This window comes from Leucopleurus acutus, assembly GCF_964270905.1.
Source record: "Leucopleurus acutus genome assembly, chromosome: 15".
Classification (NCBI taxonomy): Eukaryota; Metazoa; Chordata; class Mammalia; order Artiodactyla; family Delphinidae; genus Leucopleurus; species Leucopleurus acutus.
Genome location: NC_139157.1, coordinates 14,698,633 through 14,711,570, shown reverse-complemented (window position 1 = coordinate 14,711,570; position 12,938 = coordinate 14,698,633). Strand labels below are relative to the sequence as shown.

The window sequence follows — 12,938 nt, the reverse complement described above, 5'->3', positions numbered from 1 at the left end:
AATGGATCATTCTTATATCCACTTCATAATCTTGTTTTAAGTAATGAAATCTTAGTTGGAAAGCAGTTAGAAAAGCTCTTGAAAGAACACATGTAAGTGTTTTATAACCAGAAGCTATGGCTGTTCTAACACTAGTATTACTAATATTTATATTTCCCTGCAGGGTTGTTGAGAAGGTTGAATGCGAGAACGCTACATGATTTGCGGATCCCAGTACAAAGGCAAATGTAGGACCCTTTGTTCAAAAATCACTAAGAATTTCAAGAGTGGGACAGCAGGGAGTTAAACCAAGCGTGAGGCCCTTCTGAGCGCAGGGCCTGTGCCACTGCACGGATTGCACACCCAGCAAGCGGCCCGGCGCTGGAAGACGCAGAAGCCTTGGCACACAGTGGGCGCTAAATAAATGCTCATTCACCTTCGTGACAGCGCACGCCGCCAGTCCTGTCAACACTGACCCCTGGCTATCACTTATCCCTGACCTGAGGACAAGACCCGGAACTGCGCTCGCGATGGAGTCCCGCGGTGAAGACCAGCCTCCAGCCCCGCTGTCCCCAGTCGCTCCGGCGGGTGTGTGAGCCTCATCCTGGCCGGATGTGGCCGCTCGGCCGCTGCGCCGCGCACCGGGGGGGACATCCTCGGGAGGAACGGGGTCGGTCAGGCGCTCCCGGGCGCGTCTCGGAGGCGCGGACGGCTCGCAGCAAGGCCCGGATTCCGGGTCTCGCGGGCGCAGCGTGCGTCCGGGCCTCGCCGCAGTGTTTACCGGTTGCCCGAGGAGACGCACCGCGCGCACCGGCGGCTCCCGCGCCCCCCTGGCTCCTCGCCGCCCGCGGGTCCGAGCGCGCAGCGGGGCCCGGGCCGCCATGAGCTGCTCCGGCCGCCGGCGCCCGCAGCCCACCCGCCGCGCCGCCTTCGGCGTCAAGTCGCCAGCGCCCGAGGTACCGTAGCAGCCCGCGGCCGCGCGCGTGGGTGGCACCGGCGGCCCGTCTACACCCGGGAGGGCGCGGGGGATGCTCGGCCCCGGCTGCGCGGCCCGGGCTGTGCTGGGCGCTCCTCGCCGGCAAACTTTCCTCTCGATGGCGTGGGGAGATAGTAGTCGGAACGGGACTGGAATTGCCAGCGGCCGGTTAATCTTAGGAAGTTAGGGGCAAGTCGGGAGTTTGTGAAATGCTGTTGAATTTTGAGGTTGTACCAGTTTGCTTCTCTTGGCCATTTAAACGGGTTAAGTTCTAAAAACGGTGTGTCTTGCTCCTGTAGACCCTCCCCGCCCCCGGAGCAAAGCATTCTTGCAGTTAATTTAGACTACTTAGCTACTAAGACGTGATTCAGAGCAGTTTCTTCAAAGCCTGGGGTGGTAGGATTAATGCCAGTCTTGGGCAAAGTCGCTGGCCTCCTGGTTGCCAGCCACTCCAGAAACAGTAATTCGATTGTCGTTGGCTCCATTTACTCCCAGGAGGTACTTAGGCACTGGGGACTTTCAGGCTCAGCCTGGGTTAAGTGTCCTCTTCTGGACCTGGCACCAGGGGCCCACCAGGCATAGAGTGTGTCAGGGGTGCTTGCCAGAGACACAGGGGAACTGTGTTCAGCGGAACTGCTAGCCCCAGAGGGTGTCCTCAGCCCAGCCGTACTGACCACAAAAATCCCTGGGGCACACTCTTCAATTCAAAACATGGGGTGGATTCGCCAACATGCTGTACGAGCTGTAATATTCAGCAGCTTTGATTGTTGCCTTACAGCTGACCCATTTACTTACATTTAGATTTTTCTGATTCCTGGTATATTTTTGGAAAGCTAGTACCGTCTTGTACAAATAAAATTAATTTTTCTTCCACTGGACATTTGCATATTTTATCCCTATTTAGTATCCTCTGTGAATTAAGAATATTAGCCCATGCATGAGTACGTAGAATTTTTATATTATTTATATTTGTTTGGGGAACAAATTGAAAGTAAATCACAAACTTCATGGCCCTTCATCCCTAAATACTCTAGTGTGTATCTCCTAAGAACAAGGGCATTCTCTAACCAAAATGCAATGATCAAATTCAGGGTGTTTAGCATTGTTGTAATAGTATTTTCTAATGTACACTATCTGCTAAAATTTTGCCGATTGTCCTAATAATGCCATTTACTGCAATTTTTTTTTTTCATTTCAGGATCACACATTATATTTACTTGTGTGTCTTTAGTCTCTGTAAACCTGGAACAGTTCCTCAGCATTTCTTTGTCTTCAGTAATACTGATATTTTTACGGACTCTAGGTCATTTGTTCTGCAGAATAGGTTTATCTGATTGTTTTTCATGATAAGATTTTTGGTAGGAATACTATATAAGTGGTGTGTCACAGTGTGTCACAGCAAGAGGTGCATGATGTCAGTTTGTCCCACTATTGGTGATATTCCAAACCGGTGGTATGTGCCAGAGTTTTCTACTGTAAAGGTGGAAAAATAAGTAAGTTTTAGTAATAAATAAGTGATCATTTTGAGTAACCTTATTGAGATTTTTTTAAAGTAAATTAATTTTATTTATTTTATTTTTTTGGCTGCATTGGGTCTTCGTTGCTATGCGTGGGCTTTCTCTAGTTGTGGTGAGTGGGGACTACTCTTTGCTGCGGTGTGCAGGCTTCTCATTGCAGTGGCTTCTCTTGTTGCAGAACACGGGCTCTAGGTGCGCGGGCTTCAGTAGTTGCGGCATGCGGGCTCAGTAGTTGTGGCTTGTGGGCTCTAGAGCGCAGGCTCAGTAGTTGTGGTGCATGGGCTTAGTTGCTCTGCGGCATATGGGATCTTCCCGGACGAGGGCTCGAATCCGTGTCCCCTGCATCGGCAGGCGGATTCTTAACCACTGCGCCACCAGGGAAGCCCCCATATTGAGATTTTTAGGATAAATTTCACTACCTACATAAAGGAAAATATCCACCAAGCCCAAGATTTTAATTGACCTGAAAGACCTAAATTTTATTGAGAATAAAAGCAAAAGGCCAGCATTTATTATAATTGTTTTTTCAGTTTCCAAAATACTTCATCTGAGACAATCTTATAACTCAGATAGGCAAGGCAGAAATTTCCCATTTTACAGATGATATAGCTTGCTCAATTAGCAAATAATGGAGCGGGAACTTAAATATCTTTTCTTTGAAAGTTTAGTACTTTTCCTACCACACCATTATGACACTGAAAAGCTGATTAAAATACAAAGCAGGGATAATATGCAATTGTATGAGGAAGTAGAATACTGCAGGGACCGGAGGTATTAGCTTTGAGTTCAAGCAGTCCTGAGTATACCACTTATCTGTGACACCTTGGGCAAAAAAATTACTTAATGTCTCAGAATTTCAGTTTCTTCATCTGAAACATGGGATCATAATGCTTATGACATAGTGTGGTTTGAGGCTTCACAGTTAATATTTGTAAAGCTCCCAACAGAGTGACAGAGTAAATGCTTCTTAATATTCGCTCTTCTTATTCTTTCCTTTTTCTTTTTTTTTAATTGAAGTAGAGTTGATTTACAATGTTGTATTAGTTTCAGGTGTACAGCAAAGTGATTCAGTTATTTATATATATATAATGTATAATTTTTCAGATTCTTCTCCATTATGGCTTATTACAGGATATTGAGTAGAGTTCCCTGTGCTCCACAGTAGGTCCTTGTTGTTGTTTATCTATTTTATCTATTAGCTATTATTAGTCTTTATAACTTGTGAGATTGCCGTATATCAACATCACTGCCACCACCCCTGACACCTCCATCCTTACCTCAGGACCACATCAGCAGTCAGTTACTGAGGATCTGTGTGAGGGAATGAGGATACAGAAATGAATCTGACACAGTCCCTGGTGTCAATGAAAAATCAAGAGTCTACAATAACCCATAACAAGACTGTGTCATTTGTAGTATCATCCCTGCACCAAATCTGATGTTGCATTTTTCTCAGGTTGGATTTACCCCTTATCATCAGCAGAGCTTTACTAGGCTAGGAAAAGTGACAAATACTAAGAGCAATATTGTGTGAATTGAAGTGTCACAGCTCAGGCGTGGAAGACAGAAACATGCTTTGGGGAAATTTACAGATGTCACTTTGAGCAGAGCAGTGTAACTTTGCCATGCATCTGAAATAAGGTATGGAAGCTGGAAAATGTCACCAAATTATATCATCAGTCAGCAAAAAGCTCTAGCATTCATTTGGTGAAAAGCGCTTGGATTTGGACGCAGAGGCCACAAACGTGGAGCTACTTTGCTGTGTCAGTGTTTTCATGTATTTGGAAGACCTGAACCAAAGTTATGGCTCCAGTATATACCACTGTTGGGGATCTGAGCAAGTTCCATTCCTCTCTGTAAAACAAGGGTTAATTAGAATTGCTGTCTGATGGGGTTGTTTTGAGAAGCGAATGTAAATCAACAGCTATAGTTCCTTAAAGTAAAGGACATAGAGCTGGTCCTGTATAATTATGAAGGAAGTCAAGTCACTTTTCCTTTATTTCCCCACCATTTCAAACTTCTAAAAAACTGTGGTAAAATACATATAAAATTTACCATCTTAATATTTAAGTGTACAGTTCAGTGGCCTTAAGTACAGTCACATTATTGTGCAACTGTCACCACCATCTATCCCTGAAACTCTTTTCATTTGGCAAAACTGACATTCTGTACCCACTAAGCAATAACTCCCCATTCCGTCGTCACCCCAGCTCCTGGCAACCGCCATTCTATTTTCTGTGTCTGAATTTGACCACTCTAGTCAGCTCATATAAGTGGAATCATACAGCATTTGTCCTGTGACTGGTTTGCTTTACTTAGTATCATACCCTCAAGGTTCATCCATGTTGCAACACGCGTTAGGATTTCCTCCCTTTTTAAGGCTGAATGACATTCCATTGTATGTATATACCATGTTTTGTTTATTCATTCATCAGTACAAGGACACTTGGACTGTTTTACTGTTAATAATGCTACTATGATCATGGGTGTACAAATATCTCCTCAAGATCTTGCTTTCAGTTCTTTTGGGTATAAGAATTGGAATTGCTGGATTATTTGGTAATTCAATTTTTAATTTTTTGAGGAACTGCCATATTGTTTTAGTGGATACACCATTTTACATTCTCATTAGCATTGCACAAATGTTCCAGTTTCTCCATATCCTTGTCCGCACTTGTATTTTCCCTTCCCTTCCTTCCTTCCTCCCTCCCTCCCTCCCTCCTCTCTCTCTCTCTCTCTCCCTCCCTCTCTCTCTCATAGCCATCCTACTAGGTGTGAGGTAGTATCTATTTCCACTTTTTTTTTCTTTTTTTTTTGGCTGCACTGTGTGGCATGCGGGATCTTAGTTCCCCAACCAGGGATCGAACCGGTGTCCCCTGCAGTGGAAACATGGAGTCTTAACCACTGGACTGCCAGGGAAGTCCCTATTTTCCACCTTTTAAAGAACCATTTCCTCTCTCTTCTGATTTGTTCTGTTCTTTTTGGTTTTCTCCTTTTAATCCACTTTAAGAAAAGATCTGACTCTAATCACATCTTCATATGAACTTAAGTCAGAAGCCTCCTATTCTAGATATAAAGAAAAAAACAACAACAACCCTAAAGCTTCCCCAAAAAGGTAAGAAGGGAGAGAAAAAGAAACAGAAAAAGCTAAGGAAAAAAAGATGATGAAAAGAAATACAAATGTACCAGTAATTACAATAAATATAAATGGACTAAATGCTCAGTTAACCAACAAAACTGTCACATTGAATTTTTTAAAAATCCAGGTATATGCTATTTATGAAAGACACATATAAACAAAAGTATGTGGAAAAGTTGAAAGCAAAGTGTATGAAAAGATTTACCAGACACATAATAAGCAAAAGAAAGCTTATTAGGCATAATAATATTATACAGAATAGTTTTAAGGCAAAAAAGCATTACTAGAGGTAAACAAAGTCACAATAATAACACAAATTATATCACTATCACATAATAATAAAAATTTTTATTCATCAGGAACTTTAACAATTCTAAATGTGTATGCATCTAATTAAATGGCCTCAAAATATATAAAACAAAAATTGACAGAAGCAAAAATCTATAAGGAGATATAAACAAATCCACAACTACAGTAGAACACTTTTAACATACCTCTGTTAGTATCTGAGAGATACACCAGACAAAAATTTGGTAAGGGAACTATTTAAAAAGCTAAAAATACAAACTCGGTTAAGTCATTATAAAGAAGAAGAAAAGTATATAAAATATTTGGGATATGGCTGTAAAAGTTAACAGGATGACTTTTTCTCCTTGCCCAAGGGAATAAATACCTTTAGACTATGAAACAATCAATTGGACAAACTCCTAGAAAGTGTACTCTATTGGTAGGGATTGAACTAGATAAGTAACTAAATGTTTTCCCTTGTTTCAAATAAAAAAGAGCTTTATACTATCAAAAATAAATCATAACAATCTGATCATGAGAAAACATTAGACAAACCCACCGTGAAGGATTTTCTGCAAAATAATTGGCCAGTACTTTTCAAAAGTGTCAAGGTCATGATTGGCAGAGACTAAGGAGGTGTGACAGCTAGATGCAGTGTGGGAGCCTGAGATGACTCCTGGACCATAAAAAGGGCATTATTAGAAAACTGGTGAAGTTTGAATGAGATCTGTAGTTTAGTTAATAGTATTGCATCAACGTTGATTTCCTGGTTTTAGCAGACTTCAGTTATGTAATTAACATTAGGGGAAGCTGGTTAAAGGGTAAACAGAATCTCTCTGTTCTAATTTTGCAACTTTTTTTCTGGGTCTAAAATTACTTCAGAATAAAAAGCTAAAACAAAAGAATGATAACCAGTTAATTCATTTGTATATTCAACTTTATTTTAACTGTAACACTTAATTTCTCTTGGTATCTAATTATTCTTTGACCACCTGGCTTTAGAATGCAGCATGAGGGAAAGCATTCAAAGAACAGGTAGGAGAAACCTTTTTGAACCCCAAACAGAGAGCAAGTTTTTCCTTTCATACTTTAAAAAGGTCGTGTGTATCTTTACTCAATGTTGCCAAATGTAATGGGTAGTGTATTTGAAACAATAGTGAGTGCTTCTTGGTTTGTACTTGAGTTAAGTTGACTCATTACAAAGACTTACTTTTTCTGTGTTCAAGGACAATTAAAAAAATTTTAATTTAAAAAGGGAGTAACATTTGCTGTACTAGGAATTATTTATGCTAGGTTATTTACCCAAGATTTCTTTTTTTCTTTGTTTCGCTTCCAATTTTTTTCCTTTGAAATCGGCGCCTTGGTGACTTTGATGTAAGTCAGAGAAGTTCAAAGCATTGCTGAGGTGGACCAGTGACACTGCACTCTTTCTCTTACTGATACCAGCACCGCTATTGATTATGGCTTCTATCTCTACATGTTTAGACATGCTTGAATAAAATATTTTAAATATTGCTAATAAAAGGAAATATGTGAATTTTATTTCTGAGTAACTGAAATAACTTCCTTTTTGTTGACTGAATTTACCCTTGTGCTGTCCCTCCTGGACCTTCCCTGTTAGCTTTGTACAGAAATGTATTTTTCAGCATTTCCAGGTCATCATCAACTAATCTCAGCGTCGGTGCCAAGGGGAACAATATTAAGAACTGACTATAATTATCACATTTTCCTAAGTCTTTTCTACTTAAGGGTAAATGAAATGGGTAGAGTGGAGAATCAAAAAGGAAGGTCTTGGTGTTGAAATTTTGTGAATATTTGGAGTAAGCAAAAATGAGAACTTGGGAGGTAACCTGAACCAGAAAAATTCTGCTTGGTGAATCACACATTGCATGAGTCACCCATGTGGCGAACGTTCTTTGAGTCTTAGGGCACCAAAGATATGGAAATTCTTTCCTTCAGCAGTTAAAAAGTAAGGGCTTAGTCTAAAGCAGGCACTGTTTTAGATAAGGTCCCACTACTCATAAAAGTTATATTTTAGTGGGGGAAATAGATAACAAAAGAAAACAAATAGATAAACAAAGTAATTTCAAAGTGTGTTAAATGCTTCGAAAAGGCAATGAAGTGGGATAACAGGATGGAGGTTGACTGGGGTGGGGATGGGGATGGAGTGGGTCCGGGGGGCTCTCCAAGGAGAAGCCATCTGTGCGGAGTTGTCGGTGATGATGGGAGGGAGTGTTCTCAGAAATAACAAGGGCAACTACAGGCCCTTGGCAATGTGTTTAAGAAGAGTACAGTTTGGGCTTCCCTGGTGGTGCAGTGGTTGAGAGTCCGCCTGTTGATGCAGGGGACACGGGTTCGTGCCCCTGTCCGGGAAGATCCCACATGCCGCGGAGCGGCTGGGCCCGTGAGCCATGGCTGCTGAGCCTGCGCGTCCGGAGCCTGTGCTCCGCAATGGGAGAGGCCACAACAGTGAGAGGCCCGCGTACTGCAAAAAAAAAAAAAAAAAAAAAAAAGAGTACAGTTTGTAGCATGTCCCTCAGTTTGGGTACGCCTCATGTTTCCTCATCCTTAGATTCAAGTTAATCACTTTTGGCATTTATGGTGATTCTATATGAGACACGTTGTTTACTTCTCAGTGCTTCATGTCAGGAGCCATATGTCAGTTTATCCCGTTACTGATGTCATGAAAGAGAAAGGAAGGCCGAGAACTGGATTAAACAGACTAAAGATACCTGGCAATACATGCCACACATTTATAGTTGCTCTAAGGAACATTATCGAGATAACTGGTGAATAATACGGTATCATAGTTAAATTTCTTGAATCTGACAGCTGTATGCAAAAGAATGTCCTTGTTCTTAGGAGATACATGCTGAAGTATTTAGGGGTTAAAGGCTATGATGTCTGCAAAGTACTCCCAGATGATTCGGCTATCGTGATTGTAATGTACAGAGAGAAAGGAATAAGTCAAATGTGACAAAATGTTCTCACAGCTGATGAATCTAAGCGAAACATATACTTGATTATTCTTGTAACTTTCCTGTAAGACTGAAATAAGACTTTAAAGAGAGTATGTGCCTGTAATAAATCGGGATACTAAGTAGAAGAGGCTGTTTCTAACTATCGAGCTCACAGTATAGTTAAGTAAATAATAAATGGGGTGATAAATAAAAGTTTGAAAAAAGGAAGAAAGCAAGCATGGCTGGAGTAGGTAGAGGACGATGAGCTACAGGAGGAACTGGCAGAGGAGGGCCAGGTGCATCAGAGAAAAGGGGAGCTGCCTGGGAGAGTGGTGGCGCGGGGGGTGTGAGTCCGGAGAGGTCAAGGAGGGTGTCCTTTGTGTGGCAAGTGCCAGAGGGAGGTCAGGTAAGGTAAGGAGTGAAAGTGTCCCCTGGACTTGGTGCTGGGGGTGGTCTTCCCCCAGGAAGTGAAATTTCAGCTGAGCTCTGGGAGGTGAGTAGGAGTTAGCTAGGCAAAGGATCGGGGCTGGGAGTGCTGGATAAGTTTTCTCCACCACACACCGTGGGGAATGGGAAGAAGCAAAGTCCGTTCAGGCAACCGTGGAAGCCACTGGGGCGGGAGTGTAGTTGGGAGAGACCGTGAGGTGGGAAGGGTAGTGGGAGATGAAGCCGGTGAGGTAGGCAGGGGTCAGGTTATGTGGGACTCCATAGGGGTTTGGATTTTCTTTTTTTCTTTTCTTTTTTTTTTTGCGATACGTGGGCCGCTCACTTGTTGTGGCCTCTCCCGTTGCGGAGCACAGGCTCCGGACGCGCAGGCTCAGCGGCCATGGCTCATGGGCCCAGCCGCTCCGCGGCATGTGGGATCCTCCCGGACCGGGGTGCGAACCGCGTCCCCTGCATCGGCAGGCGGACTCCCAACCACTGCGCCACCAGGGAAGCCCAGGAGTTTGGATTTTGTCCCGAGGCCAAGGGGAAGTCCCTGGAGAATTTCAAGCCTTGGGACTATTGAGCACTTCTACATTTTGAAAAGATCACTCTGGCTATAAATGGACTAGAGGCTAGGTGAGTGGTGAGGGTGGGGAATAAATCTGACGTCGGGGAGACTGTGTGCCGGCTGTTATGGTAACCGAGACTTGGGTGGTGGACGAGGAGGTTGAGGGTGAGTCGTTGTTTGGGGGTGAGAGTCAACAAGACAGAGGCATTGGAACTGGGAGGGAGAGATTGTAAAGCACGGGTTTCTGGCTGGAGGAACTGGGTGGATGTGTGGTACCATTCACCGAGGTGCGGAAAGAACAAATTGGGGGAAAATAGCATGAGCTCAGCTGGAGGCGTGTTGGGTGTGAAGGGCCTGTCTGTGTTCCATGTTATATCCAGAAGGCAGTTAGCTGGGTAGATCCTGAGCCCAAAAGACAGGTTTGGGCTGGGGATCGTCTGATAGATGGGGCTCATCACCGTTTAGATGGTTCTGGAAGTTATGAATAAAGGAAGGCCAGAGAAATAAGAGGTTTTCTAAGGAGAGAGCGAGAAGGATTTTTAAATTCACAGTGAAATTTACCATGGGATGGTTGAGGATAAGCAGACCAGGGAAACTGAGAGGAACAAATTCTCCCTATTATGGGCGCCTCATAAGAAAATCGTTTGCTTGTCAACTCAGTCATCTATTGAGCAAACGTCTGTTGGCCTAAAAAGAGTATTAGCCACAGGGAGTCAAAATCCCTGGGTCTTGTTGACTCTGAAATGAGTTGATTTTGTTGTCTTGAGCGCATTCCTCACTTTCTCTAGGTCTGGTTTCTGGATGTTTTAAGGTTAATTTCCACCTTAAATTTTCTAGGAAATATTGATAAACTAACCATAACTTCCCAAATAATTTGAGGGGACTGATAAAGAACTATGTGTAAGACAGTAAGTTAGAAGATACGGTGTAAGTCAGCCCCACCATTTGAAAACGTTGCTTAACCCTTCAGGCCTCAGTGTGCTTGTTGTGAAAATGGGATTATTCATAGCTGATTTGGGCTTTCTGCTCAAGATTCTGGACTTGAGTACATGTGTTTATGCCCTCTGCTTCTCTAAACCCCATTAAAAGAGGAGAAAAACTAGGTAATAGAATCATTCTCCAGCACTGTTGGGAATAAGACCAAAAATTTTTAATTTTTTTAACCATTCTAGAAAATACAAAGGCAGTGGCGTCATGCTGGTGAATAAATGGCATAGGAGAAGATAGCAGTGGAGGTGGAATTGTTCTTCCCAGAGACCTCTGGGAGGTTCCATGCTTGGAATTGACAGTTAGGGATACGGATTAGGAAGTAGGGAGAACTTGGGGGTGATTAATTGATGAACAGAACGTGGATTGGCTGCCTGCACCCCCAGTGCCCTTCCACTGCCTGCACTTCGGATTCACCTGTTCGCATGCCATGCAATTCAATGTGCAGTCTGTTGTGGATGGAATGTTTGTGTCCTCCACAGATTTGCATGTTGAAATCCTAACCCCCAATGTGATAGTATTAGGAGGTGGGGCCTTTGGGAGGTAATTAGGTCTAGATGAGGTCATGAAGGTGGGACCCCCATGATGGGATTAATGTCCTTATAAGAAGAGGAAAGACTAGAACTCTTTCTGCCATGTGAGGACACAGTGAGAAGGTGGCCGTCTGCAAGCCAGGAAGAGAGTTCTCAGGAGGGTCTGAATTGTGTGGCACCTTGATTTTGGACTTCCCACCCTCCAGAACTGTGAGGTAATAAATGTGTTGTTGAAGCCACCCATCTGAGGTATTTTGTTACAACAGCGGGAGCTGACTAATAGTCAGCCTTTGCTAAAGTTAGTACAACCACTGGTGCTCAGAGCTCACACCACAGAGGTCTTTCAAATAAACATAAAGTGTAACTATGATGGAACATAATGGACATTGTCTTTAATTGCACAACTTTCTTCATATGAGGTTTCCTCATAACATTTATCCCTAAAGGCTGAAGTGTATTAAGCTGTACCTTAGCGAAGTCACTTCTCTAGAGAAATAAACTTTCTGCCGCTCTAACTTGTAGAACCTGAAGCGATTCATCAACTTGTTTCTGTTGCTTTTCTGCTTATGTATCGGTTTTCTTTATGTATTTAGCCGTGATGGATAGCTCTCTTTGGTGAGTGACTGAAGTTCAGTTACTACATACACAGTGAGTATAAGGTTTAGAGACGATGTAACTTAGGTGGGCAAACATTTTGTAACATTTTATAACAACTCAGCCTAGCTCAGAAGAGGCTATTTCTTCTCTTTAGAAGAGAAATACCATTTTGTCAATTCAAGGAAACTTATTCCATTTGTTTTCCTCATTCCCTTTCCCCTTAGATGAACTAAGTCTTTGCAAGTGGGAGTGGAGTTGGTTATGAGTTTCTTGGCACTGAAGGTGGGGTGGAGCATTGGGCTGAGTACCATCGTCTGTTCCCTTTGGCCCCGACTTCCCTCGTGGACTTGGACAGCAGTTTCTACTGAGATTCTTAACTTTGCCCTGGCTCTGAAGGTTCAGCCATGCTGTACACTCTTTATTTCCATCCCAAGTCCCTTGAGTCTGTTGTCTTATCTACGTCTACCTTTTTGCTTTACTTGGGAAAATGGACTTCCTTCCCATTTAGGTCACCACAGAGCATTGAGTAGAGTTCCCTGTGCTATACAGTAGGTTCTCATTAGTTAGCTATTTTATACATAGTATCAATAATGTATATAGGTCACCACAGTGCATTAGGTAGAGTTCCCTGGGCTATACAGTATGTTCCCATCAGTTGTCTATCCAAAAGGGAGGGGATCTGTATGTGCATGGCTGATTCATTTTGTTGTGCAGTGGGGGCTAACACAACATTGTAAAGCAACCATACTCCAATAAAAATTAATTAAAAAATAAATTAAAAAAATAGTGTCTCCGTGTCAGGAAAACCAGGGTATGGTTTCCCCTCCTTACCTGAGGAGTGGGTGCTGGTGGGGGGGCTTCCCAGTGGGCACAACACTCGGTCATCGCCATTCATTCTATGCCCGGGAGCTTCCTGCCTGTAGGGCTGTTGTGAGAGGCTTCCACTCCAGGGCCACATCCTGGGAAGC

At 43.1% G+C, this 12,938-nt stretch overlaps 1 protein-coding gene across 1 annotated transcript in view; it reads left to right on the top strand.

Moving 5' to 3' along the window:
• Positions 1-504: 504 nt before the first annotated feature.
• Positions 505-12,938, top strand: part of CCDC170 (coiled-coil domain containing 170) — an 84,957-nt gene continuing 72,523 nt past the window's right edge. Inside the window, 4 exon segments of the mRNA XM_082855527.1 lie at positions 505-706; positions 709-777; positions 780-829; positions 831-935. Coding sequence (XP_082711653.1) covers positions 592-706; positions 709-777; positions 780-829; positions 831-935 — 339 coding nt within the window. The 5' untranslated portion in view covers positions 505-591.